Source organism: Peromyscus leucopus, chromosome 3 (genome assembly GCF_004664715.2).
Source record: "Peromyscus leucopus breed LL Stock chromosome 3, UCI_PerLeu_2.1, whole genome shotgun sequence".
In the NCBI taxonomy this organism is placed as follows: domain Eukaryota; kingdom Metazoa; phylum Chordata; class Mammalia; order Rodentia; family Cricetidae; genus Peromyscus; species Peromyscus leucopus.
Genome location: NC_051065.1, coordinates 38,861,462 through 38,885,849, shown reverse-complemented (window position 1 = coordinate 38,885,849; position 24,388 = coordinate 38,861,462). Strand labels below are relative to the sequence as shown.

Below are 24,388 nucleotides of genomic sequence, written 5' to 3'. Positions count from 1 at the left end.
TCCTTGAGATTTATTGATACTAATACATGTATAGTTACTTTGTTTCTTTTAGCTATTATGTCTTGTTCCATTTATTATACAATGTGTATTTTTGTGGTATTGTGTTCCCCAATATATTGCGCACCCTAATAAATTTATCTGGGTCAGAGAACAGAACAGCCACTAGAGGCCAGAAAATGGTGGCACTCACACCTTTAATCCTAGCATTCCAGAGGCAGAGATCCATTTGGATCTCTGTGAGTTCAAGGCCACACTGGAAACAGCCAGGCATGGTGACTCATACCTTTAATCCCAGAAGGTGATGGCAGAAAGCAGAAAGGTATATAAGGCTTGAGGACCAGAAACTAGAAGCTTTTAGCTGGTTAAGCTTTTAGGCTTTCGAGAAGCAGTTCAGCTGAGATCCATTCGGATGAGGACTCAGAGGCATCCAGTCCGAGGAAACAAGATCAGCTGAGGAATTGTGAGGTGAGGAAGCTGTGGCTTGTTCTGCTTCTCTGATCTTCCAGCGTTCACCCCCAATAACTGGTCTTGGGTTTGGTTTTATTAATAAGACTCTTTAAGATTCATGCTACATATTTTTATTACATACAAGTGCATATTTGCATTTTTCTAATTACTATTGTAGTTTTCCCATGTATGTATGTATATACCTCCATATGTCCAACCATGTTGGGTTTTTATTCTGTAAATATTTATTTTACTTATATAAGTAATTTTCAGTATGCATCAAGGGAAAGGTATCAACACTACTCCAAATGTAGCCAACTTTGAAACAATACCATAGTGCACTGACAATTTTAACTCAGGGCTACTGCAAAAGTCACCAAGTTACCTTAGCCCTGAACAGAATAGCAAGTATTAGTGAAACACAGAGAAAGATGGTAAAATACCTTCACAAGGTGTGTGGTCAGAATAAGGACCAACCTTGCCATCTTTTCTGTTAGTTTGACAGACAGCTGATCAGAGTTCCCCTGACTCCCACTTCCGCTAATACGGAGCTAGAGGCAATGGGGCTGTGAAACAGTCTCTAAACTACACATGAGCTCTTGTTGAACATTTACATGTTACCTATTTATTGTTTTAAGGGGAAATAAACAGGTTGTATGGGTTTTTAAATTCATTTTTGTTCACTATATTTATTAGTGCCTACTCTACACAACATCATGGGAAGTGTTCTGGGGTTTCTGAGAAGTCCTCACAGCCTAGAACACCCTGAGGAAGAGATGGCTTTTACCATCTAAATGGGTTTTTATTTTCTCCCTTAGTGACCATTCAGAAATGCTTGTCTCCTGCTGTTGGTGAATAACTGCAGACCATGGATCATGCTGAAGAAAATGAAATCCCTGCGGCAACCCAGAAGTACTACGTGGAAAGGCCTATCTTTAGTCATCCCGTCCTTCAGGAGAGGCTGCATGTCAAGGACAAGGTCTCAGATTCCATCGGGGATAAGCTGAAACAGGCATTCACGTACGTAGCCATTTCCTCTTCTGCAAGAGTTGCAAGGTCGCCTGTGTAAAGGAGATCTCTCTGAGGAAATGGAGAAAGAATGAATAGTGGGCACTCCTAGCTTATAGAGCCACTCCTGGTGGTTCAGCTGCTGTCAGCCTTTTGATTGGTCATGTCACCATCATGCATTTCATCATGTGCCTTAGTTTCATTTCCATTGCTCTGATAAAACAGCCTGACAAGAAGCAGCAGAGGGAGGAAGGATTTATTTAGTTCACGGTTCCATCATTGCAGGCAGGCAAGGTAGGAACCTAAAGCGTCATAGCCAGTCAAGAGCAGGGGGAGAATATACTGGTGGACCCCTGATAGCTATCTCCTCTCTTAACACGATTCAGGTCCCCGCTTGGTGAATTACCCCTTTATACAGTTAACAATCAAGACGATTCCCCACAGACCAATTTGTTCTGGACAATTCCTCATTAAGACTCTCTTCCCAGCTGACTCTAAGTTATGTTGGTTTAAGTAAACTAACCAGCACACCATGTTTATTGGTTTTCTATTCTGCTTTACATCTATGTAAAGGTTCACATAGCTGTTCTCAAATTCTCCACATACTCTAAAATATCTACCTCCCCCGTTACCCCAGGGATGGTCCAGCCTCCCTGTCTTGGGTTCCTGTGTGTCCCCACCCCGTTCAGTAGCATCTTAATCACTGATTGTGATTTGCTCCTTATCATCCATGGAACTGAAGAATAGAGAACACCCCAGTGTGGGTTCTATGGAGATGTCTCTTACAACGTTGTGTCTTTGTCTTCTTAGATGTACTCCTAAAAAAGTAAGGAACATCATTTACATGTTCTTGCCCATCACTAAGTGGTTGCCAGCATATAAATTCAAGGAGTACGTGTTGGGGGACTTGGTCTCCGGCATAAGCACCGGGGTGCTTCAGCTCCCCCAAGGTTAGTACAATACATCGTACTCTTTCTGTGTGTGTGTGTGTGGTGTGTGTGTGTGTATGTATTTGTGGTGTGTGTGTGTGTGTGTAGTGTGTCTGTCTGTCTGTGTGTCTGTGTGTGTGGTGTGTGTGTGTGTCTGTCTCTCTGTGGTGTGTGTGTGTGTGTGTAGTGTGTGTGTCTGTCTGTCTCGGTGTGTGTGTGTGGTGTGTGTGTGTCTCCATCTGTGTGTGTGTGTGTGGTGTGTGTCTGTTTCTGTCTCTGTGTGTGTGGTGTATGTGTGTGTCTGTGTGTGTGTGTGTGTGTGAGATGTGTCTGTTTCTGTCTCTGTGTGTGTGTATGTGTGGTGTCTTTCATTATGTTTCCCTCACTTCCATCCCTTCAAATAATTATTTAGCTGGTGTTTATCATGGTTGCAGATTTTGCCATTATTATTCTAGTAACTTTTGCCTTTCTAAACAATTTTTTTCAAAAACGTAAGAAGCCTTGGGATCATTCACAGTAGAAAGTGGTGGTGCTGATTTGAAGACCAGTCAGTTGCTCAGTCAACATTTTGTTGTAGTTGTGTGTAGTTCTTGCTTCTAACCATGGCATAACTGAAAGGGATTATGATATCCTGACTTTTCGTTACAACCCTATGGTTTAGCTGTCATATAAGAACATTAGAAAATATCAATCTGTGGACCAGGCAAGGTGGCACATGTCCTCCATCCTAACACAGATGGGACACTGTGATTTCAAGGCCAAGTTAGTCCAAGTATCAAGTTCTGGGACAGCCAGGGCTACACAGTAAAACCCTGTTCAAAAAAAAACCAGTCTGTCCATCCTGACCAATACATGCTCATCAAGCACGTGACTGGTTCCCCTCATCTCTAGAGAGCTAACTAATTATCCAATTAGGGACTGAGACAAGAAACAAAGGAACATACACATTTTTAAATTGTAAACATCATAAAGGAAAAGACAGGACACTGAGACATTATTGGGGAACTAGTTTAAGTAAAGAAGTAATGAAAAGTTCTTTGGAAAAGTGGACTCAGTGTGCGTTGGTGCAAGCAGCTCGGCAGCTCACACAAAGAAAAGGAAGAGGTCAAGGTGGGAAGGAGTTGCTATAAAGAAGGATTGGAAAAGGAGAGGGAGGGGATGGAAAGGTAAGAGAGGGAGAAAGGATCAAATTTAGTATAGGCATGTCGTGAAATTGTAAAAAAAAAATCAAAAATATTTTTTTATGTGAGCTGAGAAAAGCATTTCAGACATATGATCAATCCATGTGAGTCTATTTAATGGGTAATAAGGGATTTAGTAAGATATAAACTGAGGAAATACACTCACCAATACAGAACGGAGTAGACCACTGAAGTCATCTTCTGATCTGACTGGGAGCGAATCCACTTCGAAGGCAGGAGCAGGGAGGAGGCGCATGTGACCCTTCTCCCTCTCCTTTTAAATGGTCATGTAGGATGGCAGGAAGCACTGCTTTCTTTGGGCCATATAGCCCAAGGTCATGGGCGGAGCAAATACCACTGCACTGACAGAAAGAACAATAGGAGTTAAGGTGTGGCCAGGAAAAGAGCTGGGCGTAGTTAAAGGTTAAGAGGAAGGCAGTGTACCAGGAGTGTAGGCAGCAGACAGTGAGGACTGGAAGTCCTCTAAGGAAGACGCTGCTGTACTTCCTGTGTAGTACACAGGAAATAGACAGTGAGGACTGGAAGTCCTCTAAGGAAGACGCTGCTGTACTTCCTGTGTAGTACACAGGAAATAGACAGTGAGACGACTAGGAAGTCCTCTTATAAAAAAGAACGAATCTAAGAAGACGCTGCTGTATTTCCTGTGTAGTACACAGGAAACAGTGACGACTGGAAGTCCTCTAATGAAGATGCTGGCTGAACTCTGAGTTGCCCTAGAATAAAACCCATCAACAAACTAAGTGATATTTCTCATGAAGCTTTAAGAAAGACAGAGGTTAACCTGACCTGGTGTTCACAGGCTGAGGCAGAAGGATTATATGTTCATAGTCTCCCTAGGCTACAAAGAAGTCTCAACTCAGCCTGAGGAATGGAGCAAAATCCTGCCTCAAAATAAAAAGTAAAAATACGCTGGGGTGCGTAGCTCAGTGGTAGACCACAGCAAGGTCTGCGGTTCAATCACAGTGGAGAGAAGAAAGGAAGAAGGAGGAGGAGCTGGGTTTGACAAGGTGGCGTGGTGGATAAAGACCCTAACTGCAAGAGCCTGGTGACCCAAATTCAGTCCCAGGACCCACATAAATGTGGAGGGAAAACTGATGTGATAGAGTTGCCCCCCGGACTCCAAGTGTGCGCCAAGGCACAAGCATGCACATTCAGGCATGCACACACACTTACAATAATAATAATAATAATAATAATAATAATAATAATAATAATAAATACAAAAAACTCATCAGAAACAGAAATAATGGAGAGGGTAAATCTTTAAAGAGACAAAAAAAAATCCCACTGTATCTATGAAATAATCATGGGTTGCTGTTATTAAAACGAGCATCAGAGAATCAGACAGAGCTCACCAAAACCAAACCTGAGACGGTTCCTAGAGTAACATTAGATGGAAGGGTTGGAAATTAAGGTAGGGGAAATCTTCTGGAAACATAAATAGGTAATGATAAAAAGAAGATAACACCAATGATCAGTCTCCATGTACCATCTTTCATCAAGTCAGGCATCCAGAAGGCAGAGCGCAAACAACAAAGAGCTGTCCAGGAGGAATTCTGCAAGGAATCAGACTAAACGGAAAACAATGAAAGCAAGACACACGTAGGAAACCATGTGAATACCAGGGAAACAAAACTTATCGGCAATGAAAAAAGGGATGTCACTGTATAAGGAGAAGCTGAAACACTAGAAAGCCAGTGGTTTCTATTCAGAATTGTTAAATGAGGAAATGCATATCACAACAGGGACTGCCACGTGGTGTAGAACACTGGCAGCTTCCTGACCTCTGATCCCAGCCGGCAGTAGCACTGCCATCATGACAAAATGTCTCTAGAGTGTGCCAGATGTCACCTGGAGGGGACAAGATTGCCGTCTGTTGAGAAGCCCTGGTTTGGGAAAATGGAGAGAAGAGCAGAAAAACAAGTTTCGGCGTTAGGATGATTGCCCTGTGGATGGCGTGTTCCCAGCAGGAGCCCTGGAACATCACTTGGCTCTCTGAACAGTGCACGTGCTTTTTTAAAATTTATTTTTGCTAGAATAACTTTTCCAAAAGGCAATACTAGAGTGACTGCATCATTGCATATGAAGCAGGGATGCTTTCCAACTCTTCGTTTGCTATTTTCCTTTAGAGCATTAAAATGCAGAAAATGCATTTTCCAGGTGTCCCAGAAATTTCACTGAGATCTCAAAGCTAAGGACACAGTGCTTATCATCTACATAATGCAGGAATGCCAAGACCAATGCAGAGCTATGAGTGATGATCTCCAGACTCCCTCTTCCATGCATCACTCCAGCAGAACGCAGGAGACTGAGACACAATTTGGAATAAGAATTTTCTAGAAAGAAGTAACACCTTATGCATTTCCTTTCCACTTAGAACAAGTAAGCAGAGTGCAAGAGAGCAGTTCAGAGCACAGGCCATGTCCCCTGGAGTTTGTAGAGACTGCCATCTAACTCTTGAGTGAAAAACAGCCTAACGGCTCTAAAAAACAGACTCTATTACCTATTCAAGGACATCTTGTTTCTAAGGTTTGGCCATATGAACAAGGCTGCTAGGAACATCCCTTGAGGATTTCCTGCGGCTTCTCTCTCTCTCTCTCTCTCTCTCTCTCTCTCTCTCTCTCTCTCTCTTTCTTTCTCTTTCTCACTGTTGCTGTTCCTCTTGGGAGGAGGGGCAGGGAGGGTCATGAGACCCTCACTTGTGTATCCAGCTGCCCCTCCTACCCAGTCATGTACAAATTCTGCCCTAACTGCACATGACTCCAGAGTCCCTGGAGAGGCTAGAGCGGCAGTTCTCAACCTGTGGGTGTTGATCCTGCAGATCAGATATTTCCATTACAATTCATAAAAGTAGCAAAATCACACTTAGGAAATAGCAACAAAATAATTTTATAGTTGGACATGAGGAACTGTATTAAAGGGTCACAGCATTAGGAAGATTAAGAACCACTGGGCTAAAAGTTAGAAATGGGGAAGGGATTCCATCTACAGAAGCACAAGGAAGACATCATCCATGCTGGGTGCAGAGCTTCCGGTGTGGCTGCCTTAAGGTCACCCATTCATTACTCTGTAAGTTCATTGCTTTCTCTGAGTGCACTTTGGTTGAATCATACCTCTCTTTATTGTTGGGACCATAGGAGGAAATAGATATTATTCACTTCTCTCCCCAAGGAAAGTAATTTTATCAACAACCCTGAAGGTTGCAACTTGCATTTTTAAAGTCTCTTGAAATAAAATATCAAGTGTTCTGGTTGGAAAACTGCAAACCCAAAAGTGAACCAGGCTTGACTCACTTGGAAGATAGCTGTCCAAGAAGACTGTCTACAGAATGAGCATATGGCAACAGAGGAGGCTGGGAGAGCATAACTTCTGATGCAGGACAAGTAATGGAGCCTAGGAGTCAGGTGTAGGGGGGCGTGGGTGGGCCAGGAAATGGTACTTTGGAGGATGCTGATATCACAGAGACTCAAGCATCCCATTCGAGAGAGCACCATCTGGGTAAATCAATACCAGACTCTACCCGTCAAGAGAAAATTTTCTACTCTTATCTGTGACAGACAGAGGCAAAAACTCCATCCACTAGCAAAAGGGAGGCGACAGGCCAAGGGCCTGTGTCAGTCACCTGCTTCACTATTGTGACAAAATATGGGACAAAGTGACTTGAAGAAGGTCCCTTTCTGCTCAGCCCTAGGGCACGGTCCGTCATATGAGGGAGGCAGAGCAGCAGGGGCGTGACGCCACTCGCTGGTCACATGCATCTGCAGTCAGGAAGCAGCCAGAGAAGGACTTAAACCCGGGGGATGGCACAGGCCACATTTAGAATGGCTTTCCCACTTCAGTTAACCTCATCCACAGAATCCCTCACAGGCCAGCCAGGAAGTTTCTCTGCAGTGATGCTAGATTCTGTCAAGTTTATAATCAAGATTAGCCAATATATTGCCTGGACTATGTGGACAGCAGATTGTTCGTGGGCTTAGGGCAGAGGGAAGGCAGGCTAGACCCACCCACTTACGTCAGATCCACTTATCACCTGTTCATCAGAGACCAAGCGGTAAAGAGGAACACACCCTGCTGTTGGCTAACCGTGGCCCTGTCTGTGCCTTCCGATCCTGCAGGCCTGGCCTTCGCGATGCTGGCAGCTGTACCTCCGGTGTTTGGCTTGTACTCTTCATTTTATCCTGTTATCATGTACTGTTTCTTTGGAACCTCCAGACACATATCTATAGGTAAAAACCTATATGCTTGTTATTATTGCTTAACAGAACTTTTGTTGGCTGCATACCCATTAACTGCTTTACAAATGCTACTGCACACTCCTGAGGATGTATGTCAGCAGTTGAGCGCTAGCCTGTGTGAAACTGTGGGTTCATTTCCCAGCAACAGAAAAGCACGTGCATGTTCCCTCTTCTTCCTCCTCTTCTTCCTTCCCCCACTTCTCCATGATTTCTAAAATTAATAGCTTTCTTATAATCTTGGGTTAATTAAATGGGCAATTTTCTTGCATGAAAGAATGATTGTTGAAAGTTGTAAAATGAGACTAATGCTTTATTTCCCAATACACTTGGCCTGTGTTTGGTTTTCCTTATTTATTTTAATAGTGATACTCAGGGCTCCTAATCACCTTGCATGTATAGCATCTTCATCATACTTTGAGCGCTGATTTATACATGTTCTCTCTTCGGTACATTTAGGAACAGATGCAGGTAAATTTAATTATAATGCTAGAACTTTGTAAGGCCGCCAGCTGCAAACAAACTCATACAGTGTTTCAGATATCTATTGTTTGGTAACAAATGCCACCCAACTTAGAGGCTTATATTGTACATCACTTTTAAAAATAAATAGGATTCATGAAAAACAATCATTTCACCATCTCTTCCAGTCCTGAGAGGTCAGCATCTCAGAAGGACTTACGTAGGCAATTCTACCTCTCTTCCTACTTCCTCCCTTTCTCCCCCCTCTCCTCCCCTTCATCTCTTGTCCATGTGGTCCCAGGAATTGCCCATGGCCTTGCCAGAGCTTTTCCTAGGCTCCAGCAGAAGTCTGAAGCTCTTGAGCTGGTAAGATGGCTCAGCTGGTCAAGGAGCCTGTGTCCAAAACTGATGACCTGAGTTCAATCCCTGTGACCCATCAAGAGGAAAGAACTGACTCCCATAAGTTGACCTGTGATTACCACACATGAGCTATGAGGTAAAATGCCCACTTCTTTCTCCCACATGTGTGTAGTGTGCATGCATCTGTGTGTGTGCGTGTATAAATGCACATGTATGCATGTGTACACACATGTGGAGGCCAGAGGTGAATGTCAGGTGTCTTCTGCTATCACACTCCTCCTCATGTCTTGAGATAAAGTCTCTCACTGAACCCAGAGGTCGCTGATTGGCTAGACTGGTTGACAACTGAGCTCCAACGATTCACTTCTCTATACCACCCTCTTCCCCCAGCACTAGGGTTACAGACACGCACTACCACACCAGATTTTATGTGGGCGCTATAGATCCTAGCTCAGATCCTCAAGCTGGCAGAGCAGGCACTTTCCCGACAGAGCTACCCTGCAGCCCCGCAGCTTCACTGTGGAGGTCCCTGCAAAGGCTACAGCCGGCCTGCTGAGAAAAGAAATCCAGTTCAGCGTGACTTAGTTAGCCGGTGCTGGTTCAGATTTCTAGAGTCTAACACCAGGAAGTCTATTTTAGACATATTTAAGTATAGTACAATTTTTGTAACAATTATCTCAATCCCATGTGCACAATAAAGCTTAAGACATGACTATATTCAAGCTCCTTTGCAAAGTACACATGGCCTCTACCATGAAGATGGGTTCTATAGCTTAAGGACCTAGGATCTGGTATGTTCTCAGTCATTTAGATAGCATAGAGGTCAGCAGGCCTCAAAGTCCGTATTATATCTCTCTTAACTGTTCACTGAGAAGCAATGCTCAGGGTAAAGGTCTTGGGGAGAAGAATTTGGGGTAAACATAATAGTCTGGGGGATTCAGGTGTGGCCCATCCCTATAGATAGCACAGGCCACCAGGCTTTTAACTGCATTCACTCCCAGTCTCCTGGGTGGAAAACAGGCATATCCCTTCTGTTGAAGAGATAAGCCTGTGTACTTCATATTCCCTGTTTTCCCTGGTTCTTATCTGTGAGCAGGAGGACCTCCGTAGATGAACGGTCTTATTAAATAAGAAACACAGAGCCAAATACAGAGTTAATAGCCCAAGAGGTCAGAGCAATAGCTAAGAGCTAAAAACCTTACCCTTCACTGCCGCTGCTGTCCTTCCTACTTCCTGTGTGTTTGTCCTTTTTATTGACTTTCTGTTCTGCCTTCTCATTGGTGTAAACCCAATCACATGACCTCCTCGTCACTGCCTGTCTGTACAGATAGGTCGATGGTTGGTATTGAGATTAAAGGCTTGTGTCTCCATGCTGGCTGTATCCTTGAACACACAGAGATCTACCTAACTCTGCCTCCCAAGTGCTGGGATTAAAGGCGTGCGCTGCCGCCGCCGCCGCCGCCGCCGCCGCCCAGCTTCTGCTATGGCTTGCTATTAGCTCTGACCCCCAGGCAACTTTATTTATTAACATACAAATAAAATCACATTTCAGTACAAATAAAATATCACCATAGACCTCAGAAGTCACTCAGGTTCCCTGCTTTTTTTTTTTTTTTTTTTTTTTTTTTTTTGGTTTTCCAAGACAGGGTTTCTCTTGTGTAGCTTTGCGCCTCTCCTGGAACTCACTTGGTAGACCAGGCTGGCCTCGAACTCACAGAGATCCGCCTGCCTCTGCCTCCTGAGTGCTGGGATTAAAGGCGTGCGCCACCACCGCCCGGCTTGGGTTCCCTGCTTTTTGATAAAATGACTCAGGGTCGTTCTTTTGGTTAAAATTAAGTTATGAGCCCCTGAGCAGGTCATCACGTCAGAGCTACTGGGTTAACTTCTGAGTTTCTGAACAGTGCTCCTTCATGCGCCTCTGTTCCAGGTCCTTTTGCTGTTATTAGCTTGATGATTGGTGGTGTGGCTGTTCGGTTAGTACCAGATGATATAGTCATCCCAGGAGGAGTAAACGCAACCAATGGTACGGAAGCCAGAGATGCATTACGAGTGAAAGTTGCCATGTCTGTGACCTTACTTTCAGGAATCATTCAGGTGAGACTCCAGTGTGAGGAGATGGACTCCAGTTTGTTCGTCTGTGAAATGCCTTTTGAATTCTCTTAGCTGGTCTCACTCTGTGTGGGCAGTGCCCGACAGCAAAACTCCAAAGCTGAGGGCTCAAGATGCTGAGAACAGCTGCCCAGTGGATACCTTAGCTACTACTAAAAATGACTAGCAAGCTTCCCTTGAGTGTTCCAGATATTCCAAAAGCAAAATAAGTTTGATGGAGTGGGTGGTAGTTTGGGGAAGAGGCCTCCTTTATGAGCTTAGGGGGAATGGCGTGTGTATTGCCTGCATGAACGAGCCCTTCACCGGCAGAGGATAAGCGTGGCCAAGGTTCTGAGGGACTCAAGCCATTGCAGGTTTAGCATTATTTATAACTAGTGATCTGTTAGCTGCCACAGTTACAAGTCTACAGGAAGAGGAAATAACCTAGAAAGGAATCACATGTTTTCTGCTGATTGCCATTTTCTGACTCACCGTGCTATTTGTTTGTTTCTTTGTCATTTTAAAACTATAGTTTTGCCTAGGTGTCTGTAGGTTTGGATTTGTGGCCATATACCTCACGGAGCCTTTGGTGCGAGGGTTTACCACTGCAGCTGCTGTGCATGTGTTCACCTCCATGCTAAAATACCTGTTTGGAGTTAAAACAAAGCGGTACAGTGGGATCTTTTCAGTGGTGTATGTAAGTAAGAGACTCCTGACTCACTGGCTCCCCACACCCCTGCCCCGTGTGCTTCTGTTTGTCTTTCACCTTCTTCCTCTAAGGCTTTCTGAGAAGAGGGCTAGGACAAAGGTTAAAGCCTGAAGCCCACGTTGTGGGTGTGGTTCTCCCTGCTTCAGAAGGAGTTTGTTATTAAGGCTCTGCTGGTGCCTGCAGCCCTCACTCTAATTAGCTGAAGAGACAGCCTTTAAGACCAAATTATAGTGGGTGGGTTTTGTTTTTTGTTTTTGGACACTAATAAATAACTTGGAGATATCATAGAAAGCTGGGTGTAGTGGCATGCATGTTTAATCCTAGCACCTTTGGAGGCAGGAATAGGCAGATTTCTGTGAGTTTGGGGCTAGCCTGGTCTACATAGTGAGCTCCTGGCCAGCCAGGGCTACATAGTGAGACCCTGCCTCAAAAAACAAACAAATAGAAGATATAATAAGAAAGGCATCTCTTTTAAAAGCTGCTTATTCAAGCAGGCAAAAAAAAAGAGCTATAAATGGCTTAAGTCAGATAAGTAATCAGCTTAATATAGTGAAATGTGTCTAGACAATACACAATACAGAAAGTGGAAGCTGTTTGCAAGGGCACCGTAAAAACAACTGATCGAGCCAAAGCTAATTATAGGAAGTTAATGACAAATCCTGAAAATTCAATGTTTTCTCACACAATACAATAAAGCTAGAAATCATTAACAAAATAGTTTCCCAAATCCTGAATGGGGACTGGAGAGACATCTCAGCTGTTAAGAGTGCTTGCTGCCGTTGCAGGGTGCCAGAGTGACCTCCTCTCACCCACGTCAGGCAGCTTATACTTGCCTGTGTCTCTAGCTCCAGAAGACCCAGCACCCCCTTCTGGCTTCATTGGGGGCACACACAGATCAAATACTTAAAAACAAAATAATAACAACTACTACAAAACCTATTTTTAGAATCCAACAACAAAAACAAACAAACAAAAATGAAACAAAACAATAAAAGCATTTCTAAATGGCCCCTGAAGTAATTATAGCCAGTTGACAGTGAAATACTGCAGAGGACATTTTCAGCTCCTTGTCTGTAGCCTTTGCAGGTGTTTCTCTGCCAGGCATTCACTGGGCACTGAGATGAGTGACAAGCTGAGCGGACACAGTGTTGACCTTGGGGCTGACAGTCCAATGGGAAGACAGTCATGGTGAACCATGATTGTACAAATGTGCATCACAGACTGTCTTAAGTGCTATAAGAAGGGAACGGGATGCTCTGAGAGTTGAGTACAGACACCTTTAGATTAGGGTTCTGGGACAATTCTGGGCATTTAAATTGAATTCCGCAATTGATAATACTGGAATCAAACTGTAAGGATATCCCGCAAATTATTAATTTCTTGTGATAGCTAGAAATACACCTCATACTCTAAGACTTCTCAGAATGACTCAGCATTAGAGGAAATGCAGTCTGTGCCTGCATGAACACTAGGCTGTGCAGGGCAGGTGTGGTGGGCTCTCTGCTGTGTTGGGTTCAAATGAAATGATTGTATTTGGGGTATCCAGACAATAGCCCTAAGAGGCTGGCTTTCTTCTCGAGCTCTCCTGGGCTTCTTTCTAGACACCATTCTCCTGGCTCCAAAGCCTGCCTGGCTTCACTGTCACCTTCCCACGACAATTGCTAAGTCAGATTTCTAAAGCTTTGCTAGGTATTGACTTCTGCTGTATTTTGTGGGGTTGACCCTGATTCTTCCATAACATTCACAACTCAGCCCCAGAGGTATTTTTCTGAATTTTATATGAGCTACATTTTGATATCAGCATATGAAAAGCACCATAATCCTTGCATAGTGGAGCACGCCAGTACTAACACTGCAGAGGAACATGAGTTCAAGGACTCCTAGTGAGATCCTGTCTCAAGCAAAACAGAACAACAAAGCCATAATGTTGTTGGGTAAAAATTGTGAGTATAAAGTTGTGTGGTTAGGTTAAAGAAAATACCTCTCTAATCTGTAGAAGATACAGAGAGATGCTTCAGATTGAAACCTTTGGACTGTGTGCTGAGGGTTGAACCCAGGGCCTGGGCATGCCCAATACATACTCCACCACTGAATTTTACACTAGCTCTCCTCCACCCACCTCTCTTTTCAGTTGAGGCTCAGCTGAATTTTTTGGAGACTCTTTTACTATGGTAAAATATATTCAACAAGAAGCTTGGCCGGAGCGGCGCTTCAGCTGTGAGTGCTTGCTGCCCCTGCACGAGACCTGGGTTTCTCCCAGCACCCACGTGGAACCTCACACTCGCCTGTAACTCCAGTGCCAGGGGATCTGATCCTTCTGACCTTCATGGGCTCCTCTATGCATGTTGCTCAAATACATACACTCAGGCACACATGCAGACTGATCAAAAAAATCAAATATTTTAAAGACACATAACGAATGTATCTCACTGTTCACATTTTTAAATGTATAGTACAGTAGAATTCAGGGCGTCCATTCTGCCATGCAACTGTGGTAACCCTCCGTGTCTAGAACCTTTTCAGCAACTCAGATGGGAGCCTTGCACTCGCAGAGCGATCTCCCCTCCTCTCCGCTCAGCCAGCCTCTGTCACACTGTCTCTGGGAGCTGCCTGTCTAGGTACCTCGTGTGCTGCTGTCGTGCAGACCGGGAGCCGCGGCTTGACGTAAACCTGCAGTGTTCACTGTGTTGCAGAGTACAGTTGCTGTGTTGCAGAATGTCAAAAACCTCAACGTGTGTTCCCTAGGCGTTGGCCTCATGGTTTTTGGTTTGCTGTTGGGTGGCAAGGAGTTTAATGAGAGATTTAAAGAAAAATTGCCAGCGCCCATTCCTCTAGAGTTCTTTGCTGTAAGTACATGCAAGATGGTGGCCTGTTCAGCCCCTGCTATCGCATGCACCTGCTCCTGCAAGGGATTCTGAAGTGGGTGATGGAGGGACTGGGAGCTGGAGGGTCCTCCCCCATTCTGCAGAACAACTAACAAAATAGTTTTTAAAAAATGCATTAAACATAGAGATAGATGACTTTTAAAACCTAAGTGAAGATGTTAACCTTGGTTATCTATGAGAGATGGGATTTGCAGGAATCTGTTTTCCTTAAGTTTTTTCCATTACCTGCTTACTTTTTAAAGATCACACATTATGCTGGGTGGCGGTAACCCACACCTTTAATCCCAGCACTCGGGAGGCAGAGGCAGGTAGAGCTCTGTGAGTTTGAGGCCAGTGTGGTCTACAAAGAGAGTTCCAGGACAGCCAGAACTACACAGAGAAACCCTGTCTCAAAAAACAAAACAAAACAAAACAAAAACCACACATTACTTTAATAACCCCTTTAATAACTTCAATAGCTTTACTTACTTTAATAAAGTGGCTTCCATTTTGAAAAGACAAAATTTCCCCCACTTTCTGTTTTCTGGTACTTCTAAGCTGAGAAAAATACCTCACAGTCTCACATCAGTCAAGTCCAAATATCTCACAACATATTCATGGCTGAAAAGTTAGTAGTGTTTTGTAAAAACATGCATACATATTGAGATAAACCATACTATGTTCATAAGTGACCACAATTATTTATTCATGGATGTGTACATGGAGTGGACATTATATAGCCCTTAGCCTTGGAGTCAGAGTGAACCCTGCTCCCTCACGCCTCTTCACAGAGAGCAACCCCAGAATACCCAGTTTTTGCAAAGATGAGACATTATCAGAAGGACGTGGTCTGAATTGATGTTCAGACCATGAGCTACCTCCAACCAGAAGTCTGCACTGTGACACTGTTTCCCATAGCCCTTAAAATCACAGCCCCAGTGGATTCCCAAGTAGAAAGTTTGGACCTCACAAAGACTTTTTTCAAAAAAATAACAAATGTCAGCCACACGTGTCTAGGATCCCAGCTCTTGTGAAGCTGACTCCAGAGGGTTATGATTTCAAGGCCAGTCTGGGGTACGTAGGGAGAACTTGTTTTTTAAAAGAAAGAAAAGAGCAACAAAATCATTGTGGATCCAAAGAGAGAAGCTCCAGCTGCAAAAACACCTGTCTAGTAAGTGCACAGAGAGCTCGACCCCTTCCGCCCTCGTCCTCGCCTTGGTCTTGGCAACACCCCACCAGTTACTTTTTTCCCCTCTTATTCTATGCTTGGAATCTGCTTAGGAGCTTCCTGAATGCTAGGACTGTGTCTGCCCCTGAGCCACATCCTGGCCCTGTCTCAGAACAAGAGAAGGCAAAAAAGACCATCTCTAACAATTTCAGAATCCTCTCTAGCTAGGACTCGGTGCAGAATACCAGTTTCTGCTTGGAACAGCAAGAGGTGTAAGGCAGCTTTGCCCAGCGAAGGGCAGCAGAGCCTGCTGGGGAAATAAATGATGCAGGAGGCCTTTCCTGCCTTGGGTACCAGTTCTGCCCACTACCCAGAGTCTCTTTAAAGATCCCTTCATGCCTCCCCAGGGAGTGGTTCTCTACAAGTGTCATTGAAATTGCAGTCTTTCAATAATACCTTCCACATGCTTTAAAAACCTCTTGCCTGGGCAGTGGATAGCTCAGTGGATGAGGACACTTGCAGCCAAGCCCAACAATGAGTTCCATCCCCAGGACCCACGTGATGGAAGAGAAAACTGACTCCCAAAAGTTGTCCTCTGACCTCACATGAAGTGTGACATGCACTTGCACAGAGAGACACACACTCAATTATCAATAAAATGTAACCTCTCCTGAACCCCCTCCCCCAAAAGCAACCTGAAGCAAATAAACTTCTTACCTATGCAGTCCACAGAGAAAAGAGAAGAAAAAGTTCTCCTGAAAAGTTTGACGACAGTGTCTTCATGATTCCTTTTAAGCATGAACTTTATTTTTTAATATAAATTTGTTTTTAATTTTGCATTCTGTAGTACATCTCTTCATGTCAATAGGAAAACAATGGTTTAGTAATTAGTTACCACCACATAAAATTGAACCTCTATGTACTTAAACCATATTTGTTTTGTGAGTTTACTATTCTAGACATTCCTCCACTTTGAGACACATACCAGATTCCATTAAAGTCCACAGACATAACTGCTACAAACATCATAGAGCCATTTCACTGAAGGGAGCCGCAGACACTGGTGCCTCTGAGCCTGCTGTGGCTGACAGCAGGCTGACGTCACTAGCCATCATACAGAGACTACTGCTGTAGGAGCCGCCCATCCCTAGAGCTCGCCTTCCTTCTCTCCTGAATAGCCCCTTCCAAAAGCTCTGGAAACAGCAGTTCTTGGGGATAAAACAAGTAGCTATCACACCTCCTGTGAGGCTCTTCTGCTCGGAGGGTCTAGCTTTGTACCTCACATAAATCTAGGCCTTGGGAACACCGCTCTGGATGACATTCTGTGTACTCTGGACCTGGGGGAAACTATGTGCTACTCTGAGAGACCATGTTGAGGGACAGTAGCAGCAGAATTCTTAAGCCAAATGTGGGTTCCATGGTGACAGGCTGACATTACCAGCCTCACCTCACATATAATGTCGCCTACCTGTCCCAAACTCAAGGTCAACCCCAGTGATGGCCTCCTGCTGCAGTTAGCTACCCGGACACCTCAGCTGGGAACAGAGCACAAATAAATGGCATGGCCTCAGGCCTCAGGCCTCAGGCTGTGGGGCTCTCTGTGGGGTAAAGTCACTGAGAGGAGTCAACAGCAGCTGAAGATCCCCTCCTAACCCTGAGAAGTGAGAACAGATTTCCCTGTCAGCACATTCTTTGAGCCTTGATTTTGTGGTGTGTCAGGACTTGGCTCTAAAGTCTTTTTGGTTTTGTGTCTGTTGAAGGTGGTGATGGGAACTGGCATTTCTGCAGGGTTTAACTTGCAAGAGTCCTACAGCGTGGATGTCGTTGGAACACTTCCTCTAGGGTAAGAAAATAGTTTAAGAAGAGTGGTTGAATACTCAAGGGATCTACTATCTCCAACTCTGCATGAAAAACATCTTTTCTACATATCAGATAGCTGAAGATTTTAAAGGCTTGAGTTTGTGTGTGTGTGTGTGTGTTGTTGTTGTTGTTGTTGGTTAAAAAGACATAGCAGCTGGATGTGGTAGCATATACCTTTAATCCCAAAACTTAGGAGGCAGAGGTAGGCATATCTCTGTGAGTTCAAGGCCATCTTGATCTTCATAGGAGGTCCCAGGAAGCCAGAACTATATTGTGAGACCCTGTCTGGTGGGGAGGGGCATAGCAGGAAAAAAAATTAAGATTTCATTTTTAACCATTTTTAAAGATTTTGTTTTTATTTGCATGTGTACATGTTCAGATGCCTACCGAGGCCAGGAGAGGGCCTGGAGCTGGTGTGGCAGGAGGTTGCCAGCCACTTGACATGGGTGCTGGGAACTGAACTCAGGCCTCTGCAGGGGCATCAAGCACTGGCGACCACTGAGCCGTCTCTCCACCTCATCAACCTCTTCTAAATATGCAGTCCAGTAGTGCTGAGTTCCTTCACACTGTAAACAGGTCTCTGGGGCACTTTCACCTGCAAATCTGAACTCATGGTCATTAACAGCCACACCTTCATTCTTCATCCCTCAGGCCCTGGTGACTGCAATTCAGTTTTCTGTTCTATAAATTTGACTATTCTTAGTACCTTTCTGCAATGAATCATACAATATTTATCTTTTGCTGATTGGTTTGCATAAAGAGGGAAAGAAATCTGAAACTTTTTATTTGATTGGTTTTGGTTTTGGCTTTTTGAGAAAGGGTTTCTCTGTGTAGCCTTGGCTGTTGCGAAACTAGCTGTGTAGACCAGTCTGGCCTCAAACTCACAGAGATCCACCTGCCTCTGCCTCCCAAGTGCCGGGATTAAAGGCACATACCACCATGCCCAGCTTCATTTTCTTTTAAATATCTTAAGTCACTTATCACAACTTAAGCGTTCATGTCCTCAGATCTTTATAACTTGCATTTACACACCTTCTTAGATCCTAAAGCATTTTTTTAAATTCTCACAACTTAAGCTTTCATATCCTCAGACCTCACATAAACTCTACACCACAAGACACAGGTGGTTGATTACTAAGAGCAGTCATTGTCAAGTGAGTTTCTTTAAAAAAAGGAATAATAAAAAGTTACATTGAAGCCGGGCGGTGGTGGCGCACGCCTTTAATCCCAGCACTCGGAGCAGAGCAGCAGATCTCGTGAGTTCGAGGCAGCTGGTACAAGTGAGTCCAGAAAGGCGCAAAGCTACACAGAGAAACCCTGTCTCGAAAAAACAAAAAAAAAAAAAAGTTACATTGAAACTGAAATCTGTTTTGGGAGTTTCTCTCTTTTTAGAGTCTGGTAGCAGGTAAACTGTGTCTAGACAGTTTCCTAGACCTATTAGTAGCTCTAGGAAAGTGAGGCCTGAGGCCTGATTTTCACACGTGAAGAGAACTGAGGAGGCAGCTGAAGCCTTGGTTGCTGCTGTTAAACTGACAAAGCTGTCACTAGCCAAGTCATCAGGGCCATCAGAGACCAGAGAAGGGAAATCTTACCTGAGTAAGCAGGTAGAACAGACCAAGCAGCTTCTGAATCTATTAAAAATGACAAGACTTACTGGCTACCTGGATAATCCCCTTAGGTTCCTCTGTGGTCACTGTGAACAGAGATCCTGGAGAAGCATCAGTCTTCAGCTGCCAGGCCCAGAAGATCCAACAGACTTTCTGTGGAGGAGGAACTTGATGATCTAGAGAAAGTGGGGCAATCAATTCCCCAGTGTCCTGCTTGTCCAGAGCCTGGACAGGGTCTGGCAGCAGGCAAGGTGAAGGCAGGTTTTCACCCAGTGGTCAGCTTTGCCACATTTAAAGCAAGCTCCAGGTAGAGGTTCTTCTGTGCCCCATCATTTTCTTTGGAGAAGATGAGGGGGTGCTTCCAGGAGCTGGCACTTCTCTCTATCACAAAAAGCTTTTTTTATGGAACATTTTAAATACCCTATTCAGCAGATCTCTGAAGACTTTAAGACCATTATCTATTAAGTATACCTGATTTAGTTATTTGCTTTAGGCTTAACTTTGAAGCATATACAGGAGGCTATATAAGGCTATTCCTGTAATTAATTACATTAATCTAGACACATTGAAGAATTTGATCCTTTATAAGGTGACTGTCCATTAACTTGCATGTCTTAATTATCCTTAACAATTTGCAATGTTAGTAGCTTTTATGAGAGTAGGACTTTACATTTCATACCTGTTAGGTTCAGCCTTAAAAAATATCAATTTGCGGGGGAGCTGGAGAGGTGGTTAGGAGCACTGGCTGCTCTTCCATAGGACCAGGGTTCAATTTCCAGCACCCACATGATAGCTCACAACGGTCTATAACTCCAGTTCCAGGGGATTTGACACCTTCACACCAATGTACATTAAACTAAATTTAAATAAATTATTTAAAAAAATAATTTTTGAATGAAAGTTCTTTTAATATCAAAATAAAACTTTTTTTTTTTTTTTTTGGTTTTTGAGACAGGGTTTCTCTGTGTAGCTTTGTACCTTTCCTGGATCTCACTCTGTAGTCCAGGCTGGCCCAAACTCATAAAGATCTGTTTGGCTCTGCCTCCCAAGTGCTGGGATTAAAGGCATGACCCACCACCGCCTGGCCAAAATAAAACTTCTAATCGTAGAAGTCCATAGAAAGACTGGCAACTTTACTGATCCTTTTATAGTGCACCATTATGGAATATTGCAGTTTTTTATGACTTAGTTTGTCTAAATAGCTAAAGCTTGAAAGACAAAGAAATTTGACCAATATTGCTGCGAGCCTGAGTTTATAAATCTTGATTATCAAATATACCTTATTAATCAAACATATGTTGTTACTTATCTAAATTTTCTAGTAGCTTGGTGTTAAACAGTTAGCAAAGATATAAGTAGATAAGCATAAGCCTTAAATCAGCATTTGTTAATCTGAGTAGACCTTTATAACCTTAAAGGTTTTTTTTTTAAGATTTATTTATTTATTATGCATACAGATTCTGTCAGCATGTATGCCTACATGCCAGAAGAGGACACCAGATCTCATTATAGATGGTTGTGAGCCACCATGTGGTTGCTGGGAATTGAATTCAGGACCTCTGGATGAGCAGCCAATGCTCTTAATCTCTGAGCCATCTCTCTAGCGCCCAACCTTAAAGTTTTATAATCATATACATTATATTCTATACCAGACACAAATCACATATATAGTATATTATATTAAATATAACCTTAAATTTGTATCATTTTAAAAAACCCATACCTATCCAAAATATTTAAGACTTGTTGCTTCCTGTCTTAGTTAGGGTTTCTATTGCTGTGAAGAGACACCATGACCATGGCAACTCTTATAAAGGAAAAGCATTAACTGGGATGGCTTACATTTTCAGAGGTTTAGTCCATTATTATCACGGTGTGACATGGAGTGCAGACAGACATGGTACTGGAGAAAGAACTGAGAGTCCTATATCTTGACTCACAAGCAACAAGAAGTGGTCTGAGACACTAGGCATGGCTTGAGCATATATGAGACCTCAAAGCCCACCTCCACAGTGACACAAGGCCATACCTACTCCAACAAAGCCATACCTCCTAATAAGTGTGAATGGAATCTAAGTTACATACACATATGCACACAGGGTTGAATCCAAGTTGCATACACACACATAAGGCGTTGAATCATTGTTACACACACACACACACACACACACACACACACACACACATCCTAAACAAGAGTTGAATCACATACATATACCCATGTCCAGATTTTTAGTTATAAGCCTTTGTTATACATTTGAAGCCAACATTTGTTACAGATTTCATAGATTTAAACCATACCCAATGAATTTATGAATTCTGAGATAAGAGTTTATAGCATAATCTTAAGAGATTGTTTTTTTGAGAGCAGAGCACAAAGAATTCATAGAGAGAAATGAATTTTAAGAGTGGAAAGTAGAGAAAGTATAGAGCAGAGCAAGTTTAGATATAAGATATTTGGGGATCATTTGTCTGTGCAGTAGCATTGTTACGATTTGTGAGAATTTGGAAATCAAGTTTGCCAACTTTCTGTACTGAGCCTAAGCTGTCATAAGAAAATCTGAGTCCATGGAGGAAGAAGAGAGGGTCACAAAACAGAACATGTGCAGGTGTGTTCCTATAAGCTCCAAGAGGGTGCTGTGGGATGCAGGCTAGAGCCAGAGATAGCAAGGAAAGAGCAGGAGAGAAGGGAGATGTCCATGTGGGTTCAGCAGGCTGCAGAAGGCAGAGAAGCACATAGGTGCCCATGTGGAGGGCACAGCAGGCCAGAGGTGCAGCAGGCCGAAGAACTGGAGTCTAGAATTTGGAATCAAATTCACAAACAAATGATCAGTACATACCTTAGGAGAGTTAGAGCAGCAGCTTGCTTTGGAGCAGATGCTACTGCGAGAGCAGGTGTGTGCGCGAGCAGGTGTGTCCGCCTGCAGCTGGCCTGCTCCTTTGCTTCCCCTGTTCCTGCTCGGCCCGCCTCTGGCTCCCACTTTGCAATAAACTTACACAATTTAAAGACCCAACGTTTACACAGTGTGGGTGGAGGTAGGTCAGACAAAAACAGATAAGGCCTGGAGCAGAGAAGGAAGAACTAGGGAGTGAGGAATCCTCTGTGTCCCGGGATTGCTCGGTCAGCTACATGTGGATTGATTATCTAAGGGATGTTGAGGCCAGATCTGACTGGGAAAGCAGATGAGTTTAGAGGCCTTTAAGTTGGATGCTAGGTGGAGTCGGGGGTTCTTAAGAGAATCCCAATGGAGAGCCAGGAGATACAGATGATGCCGTTCTCATGGATGAGGAGGAGAGGCTCTAAGGCCTGAAGTCCAAGACATCTCCAGGACTCAGGAGGACCAAATGAAGAAGCCACAGCTATATGGTGGGTCATCACCTCACCATACAGGGCCAGGGGATTAGCCTGGCTGAACTTGAGGAAAGACTTGGTGCCTGGTAACAGGACTTTCAAATGAAGCCAAAAGGTGAAAATCGAGCTCAAAAATGGAGCCTCACCCAAGGGAAATGGTCAGAAGTGAGGTCAGTGAAGAAGGTCACCTATAGCCTTAGAATGTGGCTGAGGGTACCTCCACCTCCAAGAATACCAGAGAAGTGCCAGATGTTCAATTGTCATTTTTTCATATTCAGAGAAGCATTTACTCTGACTGAGAGGGAAAACTTAGATATTGCCAGTTTTGGACATCATGTACAGCGGATCAGTGAGCCGGAAAGTGAATCTGTTATAGGTGGACTGGAGATAAGCATTGGGGTCCCAGTGTGGCTTAGACCCCACAAGGGCAAGTGTGCAGACACCAGGAGAGCCACCTGAGTCATCGGCACCAATGATTTATGTGGCAGAGGTACCTTGGTGAGTTGGGGCCAAGGTATGCTGCAAAGATCACACAACACAACAGATCTCATGCAAGAGATTTATTGAGGGGAGGGAAAGGCTGTCTCTGAGTGGGCACATGAGAGAGAGAGACAGAGACAGAGACAGGGAGACACGGGTGAGAGAGCAAGAGCGAGAGAACAGGAGAGTGGGCTGTGATGTCAGGGGGTCTTTTAAAGGGTATGGCTGCTGCTGATGACTTGGCTACTGGTACTGAGTCGCTGGTGGCAGGCTGTGGGAACACCTGATTTCTAACAGTGTGGAATAGGGATTTTCTTTTCTGTAAACCTTCTTTTAAACCTCTGCATGAGTGACACAGGGATTAAAAAGCAAAAAGGAGTCAACTCTAGCCTGAGCCTTTTAGTTGTGCATCCTTGTGCAAATGGCATCTCCTCTGAAAGCCCACGCTTCTCATCTGCTGTGTGAGTGTGGTGGTCCACACTTGTTCCTACTATAGCTGTGACACTCAGGGCGGTGTGTGTGTGTGTGTGTGTGTGTGTGTGTGTGTGTGTGTGTGTGTGTGACAGCGTGTGCAGCAGGCATCCAGGGCTCATCCCAGTGGGTTTTCCAGTTTTAGTTTACATGCTGGTTACTTCTTTGTTTCCTCTATATTAGCCAATTCCACATTTCAACATGAGTTATCACACTTACATTTAAAGGAGAGAGGGAGCCATCACCTCTGGCTGACTCTCCCTGACCCTGACCATCTCTCTCACTGCACCTCTAGCTGTGGCTCTTCTCTCCTCTCCTCTCCTCTCCTCTCTCTTCTCTTCTCTCCTCTCCTCTCTCTCTCTTCTCTTCCTCTCTCTCTTCTCTTCCCTTCCCTTCCCTTCCCTTCCCCTTCCCTTCCCTTCCCTCCCCTCCCCTCCCCTCCCCTCCCCCCCCCCCCCCCCCCCCCCCCCCCCCCCCCCCCCCCCCCCCCCCCCCCCCCCCCCCCCCCCCCCCCCCCCCCCCCCCCCCCCCCCTCCCCCCTCCCCTCCCCCTCCCCTCCCCTCCCCTCCTCTTCTCTTCTCTTTCTTCTCTTCTCTCCTCTTCTCTTCTCTTTTCTTCTCTTCTCTTCTCTTCTCTTCTCTTCTCTTCTCTCTCTTCTCCAAAATCCAAATATCTGCCCAGATGTTGGACACTGAGAGAAGCTGTCCTGTTCCATCATGCTATGCCGGACCAGGAGTCTCCAGGGAGGCAGAGAGGCGCAGAGTGCTCGCTCTCACACAGAGACCTCCCTCCACTTCAGGGAAAGCTTCCAACTGTAAACATCAAAACAGAAAGTCGGTTTCATGAACATGTGTTTTAATAATGACTCAGAACAAAACCATAACAAGGCAATCATTTTGTTTTCAATTTAGACTGAGATTTGTAAACTATTTCCATACTCACCATCCCAAATGAGGCTGTAGTCACCCTATTGACAATATATACATGTCATTGTCCCTGTTAAAAAAATAGGGACAAAAGTTACCCTCATTCATTCAGCTGTTGTTTACTGAATGCTGACCATGTGCCAGGGACATGGCAGTCACAAACAAAACAAACACATGAACAAAAACTTCTCTTGACCCCTGAGAGCTTTGTGACCTGCTGGCA

General features: G+C 44.3%; 1 protein-coding gene across 4 annotated transcripts in view; it reads left to right on the top strand.

The window, feature by feature from the left end:
- The first annotated feature begins 1,262 nt into the window (after positions 1-1,262).
- The window catches only part of Slc26a5 (solute carrier family 26 member 5), a 40,664-nt gene continuing 17,538 nt past the window's right edge, over positions 1,263-24,388 (top strand). For 3 of the 4 annotated variants that reach the window (XM_028890920.2, XM_028890918.2, XM_028890919.2), the window contains exons 1-7: positions 1,263-1,467; positions 2,266-2,405; positions 7,702-7,812; positions 10,568-10,734; positions 11,261-11,425; positions 14,131-14,283; positions 17,230-17,312. In XM_028890920.2, the coding sequence (XP_028746753.1) occupies positions 1,316-1,467; positions 2,266-2,405; positions 7,702-7,812; positions 10,568-10,734; positions 11,261-11,425; positions 14,131-14,283; positions 17,230-17,312 (971 nt within the window). In that variant the 5' untranslated portion in view covers positions 1,263-1,315. The remainder of the gene's footprint in view (positions 1,468-2,265; positions 2,406-7,701; positions 7,813-10,567; positions 10,735-11,260; positions 11,426-14,130; positions 14,284-17,229; positions 17,313-24,388) is intronic. The other variant, XM_037203572.1, reaches the window with a different exon arrangement.